At 50.0% G+C, this 12,710-nt stretch overlaps 3 protein-coding genes across 4 annotated transcripts; 2 read left to right on the top strand and 1 right to left on the bottom strand.

Annotated features, from left to right (window-relative positions):
- Positions 1-799: 799 nt before the first annotated feature.
- Positions 800-1,686, top strand: TrAFT101_000607 (uncharacterized protein; the record flags this gene model as incomplete). Its single annotated transcript, XM_066126092.1, has 2 exons — positions 800-806; positions 1,439-1,686. The coding sequence occupies 2 exons, from the start codon at positions 800-802 to the stop codon at positions 1,684-1,686; spliced, it is 255 nt and encodes an 84-aa protein (XP_065982190.1).
- Positions 1,687-7,123: 5,437 nt separating this feature from the next.
- On the bottom strand, positions 7,124-8,490 carry TrAFT101_000606 (uncharacterized protein). The gene is made up of 2 exons (XM_024899145.2): positions 7,489-8,490; positions 7,124-7,411 (listed from the first exon to the last, which is right to left on the bottom strand). The coding sequence occupies exons 1-2, from the start codon at positions 8,198-8,200 to the stop codon at positions 7,245-7,247; spliced, it is 879 nt and encodes a 292-aa protein (XP_024764825.1). The 5' UTR covers positions 8,201-8,490; the 3' UTR covers positions 7,124-7,244.
- A 741-nt stretch (positions 8,491-9,231) lies between these two features.
- Positions 9,232-12,610, top strand: TrAFT101_000605 (uncharacterized protein). 2 transcript variants are annotated; one of them, XM_066126090.1, is made up of 3 exons: positions 9,232-9,558; positions 9,636-11,220; positions 11,281-12,610. In XM_066126090.1, exons 1-3 carry the CDS (start codon positions 9,277-9,279, stop codon positions 12,045-12,047), a joined length of 2,634 nt encoding a protein of 877 aa, XP_065982188.1. In that variant the 5' UTR covers positions 9,232-9,276; the 3' UTR covers positions 12,048-12,610. The 2 variants fall into 2 exon arrangements, with proteins under 2 accessions (XP_065982188.1, XP_065982189.1); XM_066126091.1 differs by having other exon boundaries at positions 9,232-11,220.
- Positions 12,611-12,710: the final 100 nt, after the last annotated feature.

The raw sequence follows: 12,710 nt of genomic DNA, 5'->3' as shown, positions 1-12,710 counted from the left end.
CTGAGCAGTCGTAGTGCTAGCATTAGTGGACGTGCGGCTTCCCACTCACACGCAGCGCAATCAGTCCACCTATGGGCTCACATCCACGGCTATTACATGAGGATGCAAAATGCCAAGGACGCCAGAGATTGTGGGAGGATTTGCAAGGGAAAGAAAATTAGTAGTAGTGGATTGTAAGTAAATACATAGACAGACAGACAGTCAAGGTACTAGAGGTATCTACAAGCAGGGACTAAGAGAAGGGCACGAAATCGATAGGTCGTCAATGCAAGATTGTCTTCATTCGCTGCGTCTCTTTGCCGCATTAGCATTCGCGTGAGCATTGCCGTTTACGTGCCCGAGAGCCAATCAAGCCAAGGCTCGCTCTAGCGAACCGCCATGCTCCAATCTCCCCTAAAATAGCCAATATTCATGCACGAGCCCTCAAGCCTCACCTGCAGGGCCGGCCGCATCTGGGGCCACCGCACACAGCGCCTAAGCTTGCAGACAAGTCTAACCCGCGAGCCTAATGCCCAGCCGGGTTAAAGCAGCCTGGACCCCTGGATGGGCGCACTTGCACCTGCAGCAGCGCCTGATGCGCGGGAAAGGAAGATTTAGAATAAAATGAACGATGCAGGCGGTGTTTGATTATTTACCTAATACTAGCACTGCTGCAGTAGTACTAGCAGTAGCATTACGCCACCGTCACAAAGGGTTTGAGCAAAAGAAAATTTTTAAAAATAAAAATAAGCAAAAGGCTGGTAAAACACAAGTAGCACCTACTAAGGCAAACAATGAAACACGAGCAGCTGGCAGAATCATGGCCAGTAAACACACTGCGGCCAGCTAATATTAGACATCTTGCACGCACTTGCCTACATACCATCTTCTTTTTCTCTCACTGCTCCTGCTTCAGGTTGGCCGGCGCTTTTTCCTGCGCTAAACTCAATCAATGTCTCGCTACCGCGCCATTTGCGTGACTTCCCTGTGACACTCCTGCCGACCTTTTTTTTTTTCTTCTCTCTTTTCTTTTTTTTTTTTTTTTTTTTTTTTTTCCGGCTCTCGATTCTTTTCGATTCTTTTTTGGCAGCCCACCGTTTCATTTATTTTTATCTCCGTCATCCGTTCGTGAGACACGCCCAGACCGGCAAAGATCGCCGAGCCCGCACAGACACGATCTCTACTCTGGACCTCTCTGCTTTGCTTTGCTCTACTTTACTTTGCTTACACCCACCCTTGCATATATGCATGTGCCCTACTCTGTGATGCTTAGTACAGCACATGCTCCATACTTGTGCTTTGTGCTCTCATCCCAGCTTGGACCGGCAAACGACAAGCCGCTATAACGCAGATGGCGGCGCTTGGCAGGTCTGTAATATTGTCCGAGAGTTCATGTGCTGGTGCTGCAGATGGAATCGGTCCCCCCCCATCGTCTACCCCTGGCTAACAGAGGTGCCAGATTCCACGCTATCCACGAACCGCTATCCCAAACGCAGACGCCGTCCTATCTGCTCGTCCCCATTCTGTCCAGAGCCATCGCTTAATCAGTGCTCGTGCCTGGCCTTTATCGACCAGTTCATCCCGTGCCATGCTCCTCCTAGCCTTGCCACCGGAATATTCCCCATGGCCCAGCTAGCCTCTCGCAGTTGGTGGACGGAAGCCTCCTTCAACACTGCCCCCGCCACCAAACCCCTGCTGTCGAATTGACCAGACCACGGGAAAAGGCACTTCCCCCCTGTTTGTTAGCGGACGAAAATCTCCAAGCGATGTTTGGCGGTCCCGTTTGCACACGGCAGGCCTGTCTGCTTGCGAGCAATTCAACTTATACAACGTAGATACCCGCGCAAGATATCCATACCCAGCACTTCGGACTTCGGGTAGTGCTGTGCAACACTGGGGGAGCAGAACCACGAAATTCGCTAATATCCTGCTAGTGCTCGTCCACACGAAGTAGATCCAGTAGGGCTGGTACTACTTGTACACAGCTTCTGCCGCTGGTTACCACTCTATACTGCTTTGGTCGTCTTTCCCTGCCCTAATTCGGCTACTACATCCCTTAAGCCAAATCTCTCCTTTGCCGTTCTTGGCCAATATAATGCTTGCTACTCTGGGACAAGCGTGTATAATTTCCGTACAGTGCTCCGAATTGACAAACTAACACGAATGACATATGATAAGAGCGGTCACCCGAGCTTTGATAGTACAAAATGCAGATATGCCAAAAGCACGGAGCAATTACCTCTTCGCTTAAAGGAGGAAGTCGAAAAAAGAACTCCATCACCTGAAGCTCCCTCTGTTTACCGCAGCCAGGTCAGTAGGATAATTTCCTTTGATCCTTGCTGCATCTTGCTGGATCCCAGACGAGCTGAAAAGGCTGTCAAACTACGATACAAAGAGTCCCGTGTACGGTAGTTCAGCCAATCTTCAGCTCCAGTCAGTTTCAGCTTCCGGCGGGTGCCAGATGCATTGACTGTTGGTGACGTCTGACAGAAGAAAGAGAAAGCTAGCTCCAAGCTCTGGCCCCCGTGAGCTTACCCACTTGTCAATTTTCAAGTCATAGGACAATACTGTAGTCCTAAAGATGCTGTCAACGCAGAATATGTTTCCTTACTAGTTGAAGCACAACAGTTCCTACTTGTACTTGCTGCGGGTTGCGGAGAAGCAGTGAAATCAGTTTATGCCGGGTGACGCTCCACAATGCACGCTCAGGTCTAGAGTGCTCTCCAACACTTTGGCATATACAATATTCCACTGCTGCAAGTATTGTATTAATGGCGTCTACTTCATAAAAATTACTACTATTTCTCTCCTCTACAGTTTTGTTCAAGTTACGGATCGACAGTTGTCCATCATCGGCTCTCTCCGAGATAGTCGCTTTGTGAATCCACCAGAGAGGTCCGCACCCATGGCAGTGCTACTGGTGATCTTCCAGCAAAATTCCGTATACGGAGTAGCTATAACGAACTACTGACATAGAATTTATGTATGTACCATCGGTTACTAACAACGAGTAGGTACTTAAGATACCGTAACAGGCTATTTTATGCCATTGTCCCTACATAGTAATTCGTATGAGGTTTTCCGTCGCTCACCTCCGTGGTAGTACCGTCCTTGGATTCTGAGAATTCCCGCAGCATGGCCTGCCAAGATCATGTCGACCTAGTCCCGGCAGCAGAATATCCGCGACAAGGCCGGACCTCATGGATCCTAGTTGGGTCGCCAAGCAAGAAGCTCGTTTTTTTGACTGTGCTGCATACTATATAGCTGCTAGTAAGTACTAGCAAGCTCACTATTAACCGGCTATCGATTAACAGTGGAGATAGAACCAGGATGCCATGTTACTCTTCCAACTTTTTCTCTCTTGGAGTACACGGGGCTGCTCTTACAGGTAGTTGCTCCGTATGCTGCAAGTTCAAGTATGTATGCCAGCAGGACAGCGAGCTTTCGTGCTCACCATCTCAAAACGACACGCTGCGAACACGCAACCATCAAGCCCAAGCTCCGTCTGGCTACAATGGTGGCAATATCCGCTCCGAGTGCAATAATTGAAGTCTCTTTTCGCCTGCAGCCTGGCGAGTACTCTTTTCAAATGTATGAACTCGTACACTGATCGGTAATCTCGACATTGTGCCATTCGAAAAAGTGCGCATGGTGTGATGTCCGAATCACACGGCTCACTAATTAAGAATGATTCCATACTATGCATGCAACCTGCTGTCTAAATGCTTGTCTTCGCACGGCCGCCCGGTAGGACAGACTTCTATTTTGAGGCGCTAGTCGACTGGTGAGGTAGTTTGGCATCGACAAAGTGTGCTGTTTCAATTTTCAATACGAGGATAACCTGAAGCAGCCATCCGATCGAACGGAGGTGGCGAAGCCCAACCCCATCCATGCGTCGTTGCGTCCGGCCCCACAGGGTCGTTCTGCCGTTCTGATGGGTCGCATTCAGGCACGCACAGTTAGCTCAACCGGCTACCCTCTTGAGCCGCGGTGTCTTGCCAGCCTCATCAGGTGTGGTGGTCTTGACGAGGTGGTATATTTCGATGAAGCTAGAATAGCACGCCTCATGCCTACCCTAGGGCGCCAGTTAGGCGATACAAAAATCAATCAATCAATGAATCAATCAGGCACCACGGCAGATTTTCAGGGCTTTCGGCCGTTTCTGAAGAACAACCCGACCACTAGTATGGCCCTCGCAGTCGGCAAGCCTACTTCCATTAATTATTTGAGCTTGCATTGCAATGAAATTACAACACAAACTGGGAGGTGCGTCAGACATTGAATATCAGTGGGACTAATTGCTCCGCAAGGAGAGTGTTCTTTTTGTGTGACATCTTCTTTGCAACACACGGCAACCATGACAACCACAATAGATGGATGCATCGTGAAGGATTATCGGCTCTAATTGACAGCCAAGTCGTATGTGGTTTCGAGAGAATTGGCGTAGGCGCGACTGACTGGCCACCGCCCCTCACGCCGACAACGAGGCGACAGATCATCAGGCGACACAAATTTTTTGCAGATTGTGTAAAAGTCCAATGTCTCCCGTTATTTGCTGTGGCCAGTATAAATGCCGCAGATTGAAATGCCGTCTGGCCTGCCGGTGTTAATTACTCGTCGAGATCGCCGACCATGCATGTGCATAACTGCCTGGGAAGTCATCGAGCCGTTCTCAGCCTTGTGGAAGCATTTTCACTGTAAGGCTGAAAAGAGTGGGTTAGCTGATTGAGGTTTGATGACTATTGAATGTGTATTAACAGTTGTTTTTCCCCTGGGGTTTGCTCTCCTTCGAACATGTCTCTTGACTACGCTGAATTCATAGAAACAATCAGGAAGCAGGTGATCTCACAGTCACAATCTCACCAAACATGATGCCGGGCGTTCTCTGTATACAGTGTAACATCCATTCTGCCGATTCCTCCTGTTTCCCCGAGAGTATTCTGCGAACTCGAGACAATACCATCATTAACCTATGAAGCCCGTAAGTCCAAGTCAAGGCTGAACGCGTCTTTTATGAAGGGCACTGTAGCACAGCCCTCACGAAGCTTTTGGACCGCCAATTTTGCTCCATCATTCAACATTAGGCAGGCGGATAAAATACTGGCTTGCGTATCATCGTCATTTGTGTCTCTACCCAGTTTCTCTGATATCGCCAACGCTTCTTCTATGAGCTCTGAGTCGGTATCAATCTGGTCATGGAGGAGATGCTCCGAAACTGTCAAGTTGTTTGCAATCAGGATTACGAGTGCAGCTTGATGTGTGCAAGCAATACCCCTAAGTTCCCTCGGTCAGTCTGCAATTCAGATACACCATCCTATTCAAGTGGACCTACCACAATGTCGCCGCTTGATCATGACCGACACATTGGCAGAGGCTCAGACATGATCTCGCGGCCACTACAAAGCTGGACCAATTGGTCGGCAGCAGTCTTGTATTAGATTGTAGACTTGACATGACATTTGAGGCAGTGCCGTCTATCAGTCCGTCTCGAAACGCCATCAGGCGGTCTATCCAAGCTCCATTTCGAGCGTACAGTCGATGTGACATGAAGAGGCATAGATAATACGCGAGATGCAACGACACAAAATGCCTCAAAATGTTTTCTGGCATATGTGTAGAAAGATCTTCGACACGACAGCCTTGCGGCACAGAACTCCGCCATCCGTCAAGCAGTTGCGTTAGTCGGTCAGTAGCGGCTTCATGCTGGCTGGAAAAACGTGTATTACGCGCTCGCACCGAGTAGGTGAGGTCATACATCTGCCCTTGAATGCGAGCCAGCAGAATCCGAAGCCTGAATATGTTTGCAGCCTTGCTTCCGTCACCCTGCAAAGTCAAACCATCTGCTGTATAGCTGGGTAGTGCTGACGGGGGGATATCTACCTCCATGTCGTAATCTTGCAGTCCATAGGGTTCAGTCGTGCGCATAGAGATATCTCTATCGAGAATGTATGTAATCCACAGTAGCTTTTCCTTCTGGGCCGCCAATCCAGTGTCCATGTCGTTACGCCCCTCCCGAATGTGTAATTTAAGCCGATGTACTAATCTCACGGCTGTCCCAATCAGCACGCAGGCAGGATGAGGGCGAGGAGTGGCGAGGAAAAGAATTACAAGTGCTAACACAACTTGTAGACCTTGTATATCTTTATCTCTAATAACAAGATGGTTTAGTACGGATTGGGCGTTTTTAATGCATTCTGATGATAGTTGGTTACTGTGGGCTGTGGCCGCGTTTGGTGCCTGCTGAAGGCTTAAGGCGAGGACGACGTTTATCGACGCCCATGAAACATAATCTTGATTATTTTTCGATTGGTACCAACTTTCTAACATTTGCAGGAATGATTGCTGATGGAAGAGAGGCATCGCCGGGTTATAATTGGCAAAATAGCTATCTGCCAGAGCATACACCAAGTCTCTTCGTGGCAGGGCGAATTGACCTTGGCTCTCAGATCGAGACATCGAAGCCGTGAAGATAGTCGAGCCACTCGTCACAGTGTGCACTGGAGATGAAAGTTCTTGGATATTCTCGGGATGTTCTTGTCCGATACTTTCCCATAGTGAATCCGGGTGAGTTGAATTGTTGTGAAGAGAGCTTTCTATCGCCGCTAAACGACTCTCAATGTCAGCAAAGCGACGGTTGTGTGATCTGTACTCGACCACGTCAGGTACATTACAAAGCGTTATCTCACTGGCGTTACTTACACGTCCTGCGTCTTGGAAATCAGTTTCTTCGCAACAAGTCCCGGAGTCCGAGTACATGACAGGTCTCGGATGGCGCAAGTCGAACATGTTGGGATAGCGGCATCACATCGAATCTTTCTACGGATGCATGCATCGCACGCCTTAAATATAAGTAAGTACAAAGATCTAATTAGCGCTGAATGGCCAGGCTGTTTGTAACTTTACCTTTCTTCTGGTGTTCTGAGCGCCTGGCTGGCCCATGCCGGTCCGGAAAGCAGTCCAGCTTGCTAAGCCGGTGAAAGGAAAAGGACGAATATTCAAAACAGTAGTCTAAAAAGCTACCTTTAGCAAAAGCAAATGACGGAACACATGGGGAACGATGCATTCGGCGCCGGAGAAGAGCAGGACACACGGGGTTCCGCGCGGACTTTATCACGCCAGCCATGTGAGCGGATCCGAGCGGAGTTCCGGTTGACAAATCAAACTTTCAGACGGATTCTACAAATCTCATACAGCAGTGCGCTACTACTGTATAGAGAGAGAGAGCTATGTATATTATTATGCATGCCGTTTCTCTGCGTATTGCTTTACATGGCCACTCCAGCCAGACCGACCGTAAGTAACTTCAAGTCGCGAATCTCGTCAGCCCGCTGGAGTAGCTCAGGAACATCCCAATTAGCCCAAACAAACTTTCCTTTCAAGAATCTCGCCTCTTTTGAAGCGAGCCATACACAGAAATGCCCTGGTAATTCCACTATCAACGACAATATTAGTCCAAGGCAGCGTCTAAGGGTATCGGTATCGTCATGAAAGATCTTGTCTGCAACCTACCTTCATCCTGGCCCTTCACCTTGGAATCTGGGCCGAAAATTTCCGTCGCAATTATCCCAGGATGAATATTGACAACGTGTAACTCGGGGTTCTCTGCAGCAAAATACTCAACCATTTTAAGCTGCGCCGTCTTACTCGCCGCATATGCCGACATGCCAGGCATTGGCTGAGTGTGAGTAAGGCCGGCTGATATGTTAAGCAGGATCGGGTCGGCGCCTGCGAGGGGCATGAATGCCTGAATAGCATTAAGCGAGGTGAGGACATTCATCTCAAATGCCTTCATAAAGGTGGCTGCGTTGTATTTCGCCACCGGCTCTATTGGTGACAAGGCTCCTGCATTATTTACAAAGATGTCGATTTTGCCCACTGCCTCTGCAATTTCCGCAAGTGCATCATCCACCTGTTTACGATCCGATAGATCTGCTGCTCGATAGAGGATTTGGGTATGAGGCTGTGCTGCAGATGATATCGCAACGACGCTGCTTTTTAGCTTGTCCACCCGCCTTCCAAGAATGGTGATGCTCTCTGCTCCGGCTTCTGCGAATGCAATGGCAACGGCTTTCCCAATGCCCGTCCCGGCACCAGTGACGACGACATTCTTGCCAGTAGCGGAGAGATCGCTACGACTAGGGGCGATGTCTGAATATGGCCCTGTGTGCCATTTGGTGGAGGAGACCCATTTTGGGAGCTTGAGGTTACTGATGTCGTCCATGGCTGGCCTTTTGTGAAGAGTGTATTGGATGTTAATTATGAGATACTAGTAGTTAGACAAAGAAGTGAAGGCTTCTTTTGTAATGTTCACGACTGAATGGAGAGGGCAAGGTCTCAACTATTTATAACAACGCATCTTAGTGCTGCCTCCAAAGTGCCGCAAACTGTTGCCCCTGGGTTTGCAATTGTCTTGTTCACGAACGCGGAGCCAATTAGTATTCATGACAACCAAAGTCGTTGATGGCAAAAGGTACGCGAAGCCCCGACGGCCTTGCACGGAGTCCGGCGGATCTGATCAACGTCCAGACAGAGGTTCGGGCTCCGGCCGGACTACCAGGCATTGATGCTGAATAAATCTAAAAAGGGCAAAAAGGGCCTTCTCCACCCCCGCATGATCGCCGCCATACGCCCCATCTGCCATGGACCAACGCCGACCTGTGGTTGGTTGGCGCAAGACAAGGCTGGCAGGGACTGCCGTCCCCCACGCAGAACTAGCAAACCCGGGCCTTTACGAGTGCAACAACAAGCTTCAATATTAGTCGTCGGTCACGGTCCGATATGGATCGAATCTTCGGGCACCAATAGACTACCTGCTCCTTAAGGTGCGAGCATGGACTAGGCAACAGCAACACCACAAGGATTCGGTCCGATTTTCGTAAAGTAAGTGTGAGGAGAATATCTACCAGGAAGAAGATGGTGCAATCCGCTCAGATTCCATGGTTGGCCTGATGAGCAGCGGCAGACCAAGCACCAACTCCCCATGTCGTCTTCATTCATTCGCTTCTGCCCATCAAATGCCGCATACCATTCGAACCCGTCGTAAAAACTGTGGCTATTTAGACCGGTCCGAAAGGTAGGCAGCTCAGCTTTGTCCCATGGCCGTGCCCGCGACAAGTTGATCGTTACATGGGTTTGCGTCCAACATGCGGATCGCCACAGTGAAGGATCAAAACTTGACGTACCTATAAAGGGTCGCCTACGCGGGCACTTTCTGCCCTGTAGGCGATTCGAATCTGGCTTCCAATCAACCCCTATGTGGCTCTCAGTATAAGATAGATATTCCACTTACAAGCTACGATGCATACTTCGCATCTTATTGCGACACTTGCGACAGTGTTCAAGGTTGCCGCCGGTGACTACCTGGCAAATGTCAATGACACGACTGCTGTGAATTCGCAGAGCTCGTGCCCTGGTTACAAGGTTACCAGGATCCGCTCCAATTCACTTGGAGTCGAGGCAACCCTGACTCTCGCCGGAAGTGCGTGCAATTCTTACGGGACTGATATTGAGAAACTCAAGCTCTCCGTTGCCTACCAAGATGAACATCGTCTAGCTGTTAGCATCGAACCAGCGGAAATGGTCCGTAACAATTACGCCATATTTGACTCAACCGTGTGCTGCCGATTCCGCGCAGAGGTTAACATTGATGACATTAGGCCAACAGCCTGCCTGGCCAGTATGACCTGCCAGAATCTATCCTTTCCAAACCCTCGGGAAATGTCGAGAGCGGGGCATCAAACCTCCAGTTCGTCTGGGGGGACGAGCCTAGCTTCTGGTTTCAAGTCCGGCGCCGAGCAACTGGAGATGTGCTCATCAGCACCAAAGGGACTAAGCTAGTCTTTCAAAACCAGTTCATCGAGTTCGTAACCTCTCTTCCTACCAATCACAACATCACCGGCATGGGTGAGCAGGTTGCCCCCCTGCGTCACCTGCCCGGTTACGTTGCGACTTATTGGAACGTGGATCCAGCAAACCCCTGGTACCGTAACGAATATGGCAGCCACCCAATCTACCTCGACACAAGGTTCTATTCTCCCACGGATGCCGAGCAGACCAAGGGTTATACCCATGGGGTATTCTGGCGTAATGCCCACGGCCTGGAATCAATCTTGGGCACTCAGAATCTTACGTGGAGGGCTATCGGAGGAAGCATCGACCTGTACATCATGGATGGCCCTAAACCTACGGATGTCATATCACAATACCTTAACCACGTGGCGGGCCTTCCTGCCATGCAGCAATACTGGACTCTTGGTTACCATCAGAGCGCCTGGGGAATGCATGATTGGGGCGTCGTTCAGAACAGCATTGACGAGTTTGCTAAGAACAACATCCCATTGGAAACCATGTGGGTCGATATTGACTACATGCACAACAATCAAGACTTTAGTATGGACCCGGATAGGTTTTCTCCCGAGCAAGGCAAGGCAATACTTGGTCGGCTGCACGCCAACGGTCAACATTTTGTCCCCATCATCGACGCTGGCATCTACTACCCTCCGGCCAACGAATCCGAAAACACTCCCTATTCTCGTGGCCATGAGCGCGATGTGTTCATCAAGAACCCCGACGGTTCAGAATACGTTGGTCAACATTGGCCAGGCCCCGTAGTCTGGGCTGATTTCCATAACCCGGCAGCTACAGATTGGTGGGCTGGTGAATTCTCCCGTCTGCACGAGATGCTCGACTTTGACGGCATTTGGATAGACTTGAACGAGCCCGCGAGTCAATGTGATGGGAGCTGTGGCAACCCTCCGGCGAAGTCGACGACGGGTCAAGCCGACAGCAGGAACTTGGACAACCCCCCTTACAAGATATACAACGTAAAAGACGGTCTTGGCGAAGGGACAATGGCAATGAATGCTACGCACTCGGACGGTGTCGTCGCCTACGATGTGCACAATGCCTTTGGCCATTCCATCCTTCACGCCACCAACATTGCCCTGTCAAGACTCAGCCCCAAACGCCCGTTCATCATCGGACGGTCGACCTTTGCTGGCTCCGGGCAGTACGCCGGTCACTGGGGCGGCGACAATTTCGCCGCCTGGGACAACATGGCTGTCTCAATTCCCATGGGCATCAAAATGTCCATCTACGGCATTCCCATGTACGGTGTCGACACGTGTGGCTTTTTTTGGGATGTGAGCACCGAGCTATGCGGTCGATGGATGCAACTCTCCGCGTTTTTCCCCTTCTACCGAAACCACTACTCATCTGGCAGTCTCCCTCATGAGCCATGGAGTAAGTTACGCATCGCATACACTCTTGGATGCACAGGGACCTAATCAATTACATCTTTAGGATGGGCTGACGTCGCCCAATATTCGCGGGATGCAATCGCTATTCGGTATTCATTGCTCCCTTACATGTATACGTTGTTCCACCACGCTTCGACAGCAGGTGACACTGTCCTACGTGCGCTCTCCTGGGAGTTCCCCGATGACCCCTCCGTCGTCGCTGTTGACACACAAATGATGCTTGGTCCGGCTGTCATGGTGTTGCCCGTTCTCACTCAAGGCGCAACTTCTGTCAGTGGTGTCTTCCCAGGCAAGGAACCTTGGTATGACTGGTATGAGCGCAAGGCTGTCCCATCTGAGTGGCAAGGCTCTAGGGCTACCGTATCGGCCCCGCAAGGTCATATACCAGTGTACATTCGCGGAGGGAGCATCCTTCCGCTACAGCAGCCTGGTAATACCACGAGGGATAGCCGGCGGAACCCTTGGGATGTGCTCGTGGCCCTCGACCAGCATGGCGAGGCATCAGGAAATTTGTACTTGGATGACGGAGAGAGCGCCGATCAACCTGCAACGAAAAAGGTGCTCTTGGAAGCTGGGTCGCGCAGCCTCACCATTGATGTGAAGGGAAATTTTGAGGCCCAGGATGGCGTGACCCCGCTGGCCAGCATCAGTATCATGGGTGTTCCTTCGCTCCAAGCCAAACCCAAATTCAACGGCAAGGTCGCCAAGTCATACAGCTACGATTCTGACAAGAAAATGTTAAACGTCTTCAATTTGGAGCAGTCGACAACTGGTGGAGCTTGGCGGCGTGCCTGGACTTTAACATGGTAGGAAGGGCGCATCAAGCTCTCGTACATAGACATACATAGACAAGCCTATTCTGATCTCTATCGTTATGCTATGGTTCTCTTGGGGGCGATTGTGGATGCTGTGGCAAATTGCCTGGCTCGACGATCAAACTCACCAGAGCTGTACGGACCAGGCCGGTCAAAGACCCAGAATTCTATTGTCATGCCTTATGTGGTGAAGGCCTCATATTGTCGCGTTACGCGGTTCCAATTATCTAAAATTATCACACGAGGGAAGCAGCACTCAATGATTGAAAATCTTCTTGCCTCTCTTTATCCTTACTGTTTCACTGGCCCTTTATGTAACGGTCTAGCAAGTATATTGACAATTGACTAGATGATTCTAACGAATATCCAAAGCTGAAGAAGAAAGAGAAAGTAAAACAAGAAAAGGAGAGCTCGAGGAGGGCCAGGGAATGACCTGACAAGTGGTGCATAGATACAGAACAGTAGCTCCCTGGAGCAGATGGAGGAAGCAGTTCTGGCTGGAACAGTTTAATATCTAGAAGTGAAAGATAGAAGCATTTATGTGTTAGTGGAACACTGCATACTTGCCCTGGAGCGCCGCTGAATTGTGTATAGTATTACAAAGAATGTTCTCGATACTCGGAACGGAACTCCGGCTTGGGTAGATATGATATTAGTG

Source organism: Trichoderma asperellum, chromosome 1, assembly GCF_020647865.1.
Source record: "Trichoderma asperellum chromosome 1, complete sequence".
NCBI lineage: Eukaryota > Fungi > Ascomycota > Sordariomycetes > Hypocreales > Hypocreaceae > Trichoderma > Trichoderma asperellum.
This window is presented reverse-complemented; position numbering and strand designations above follow the sequence as displayed.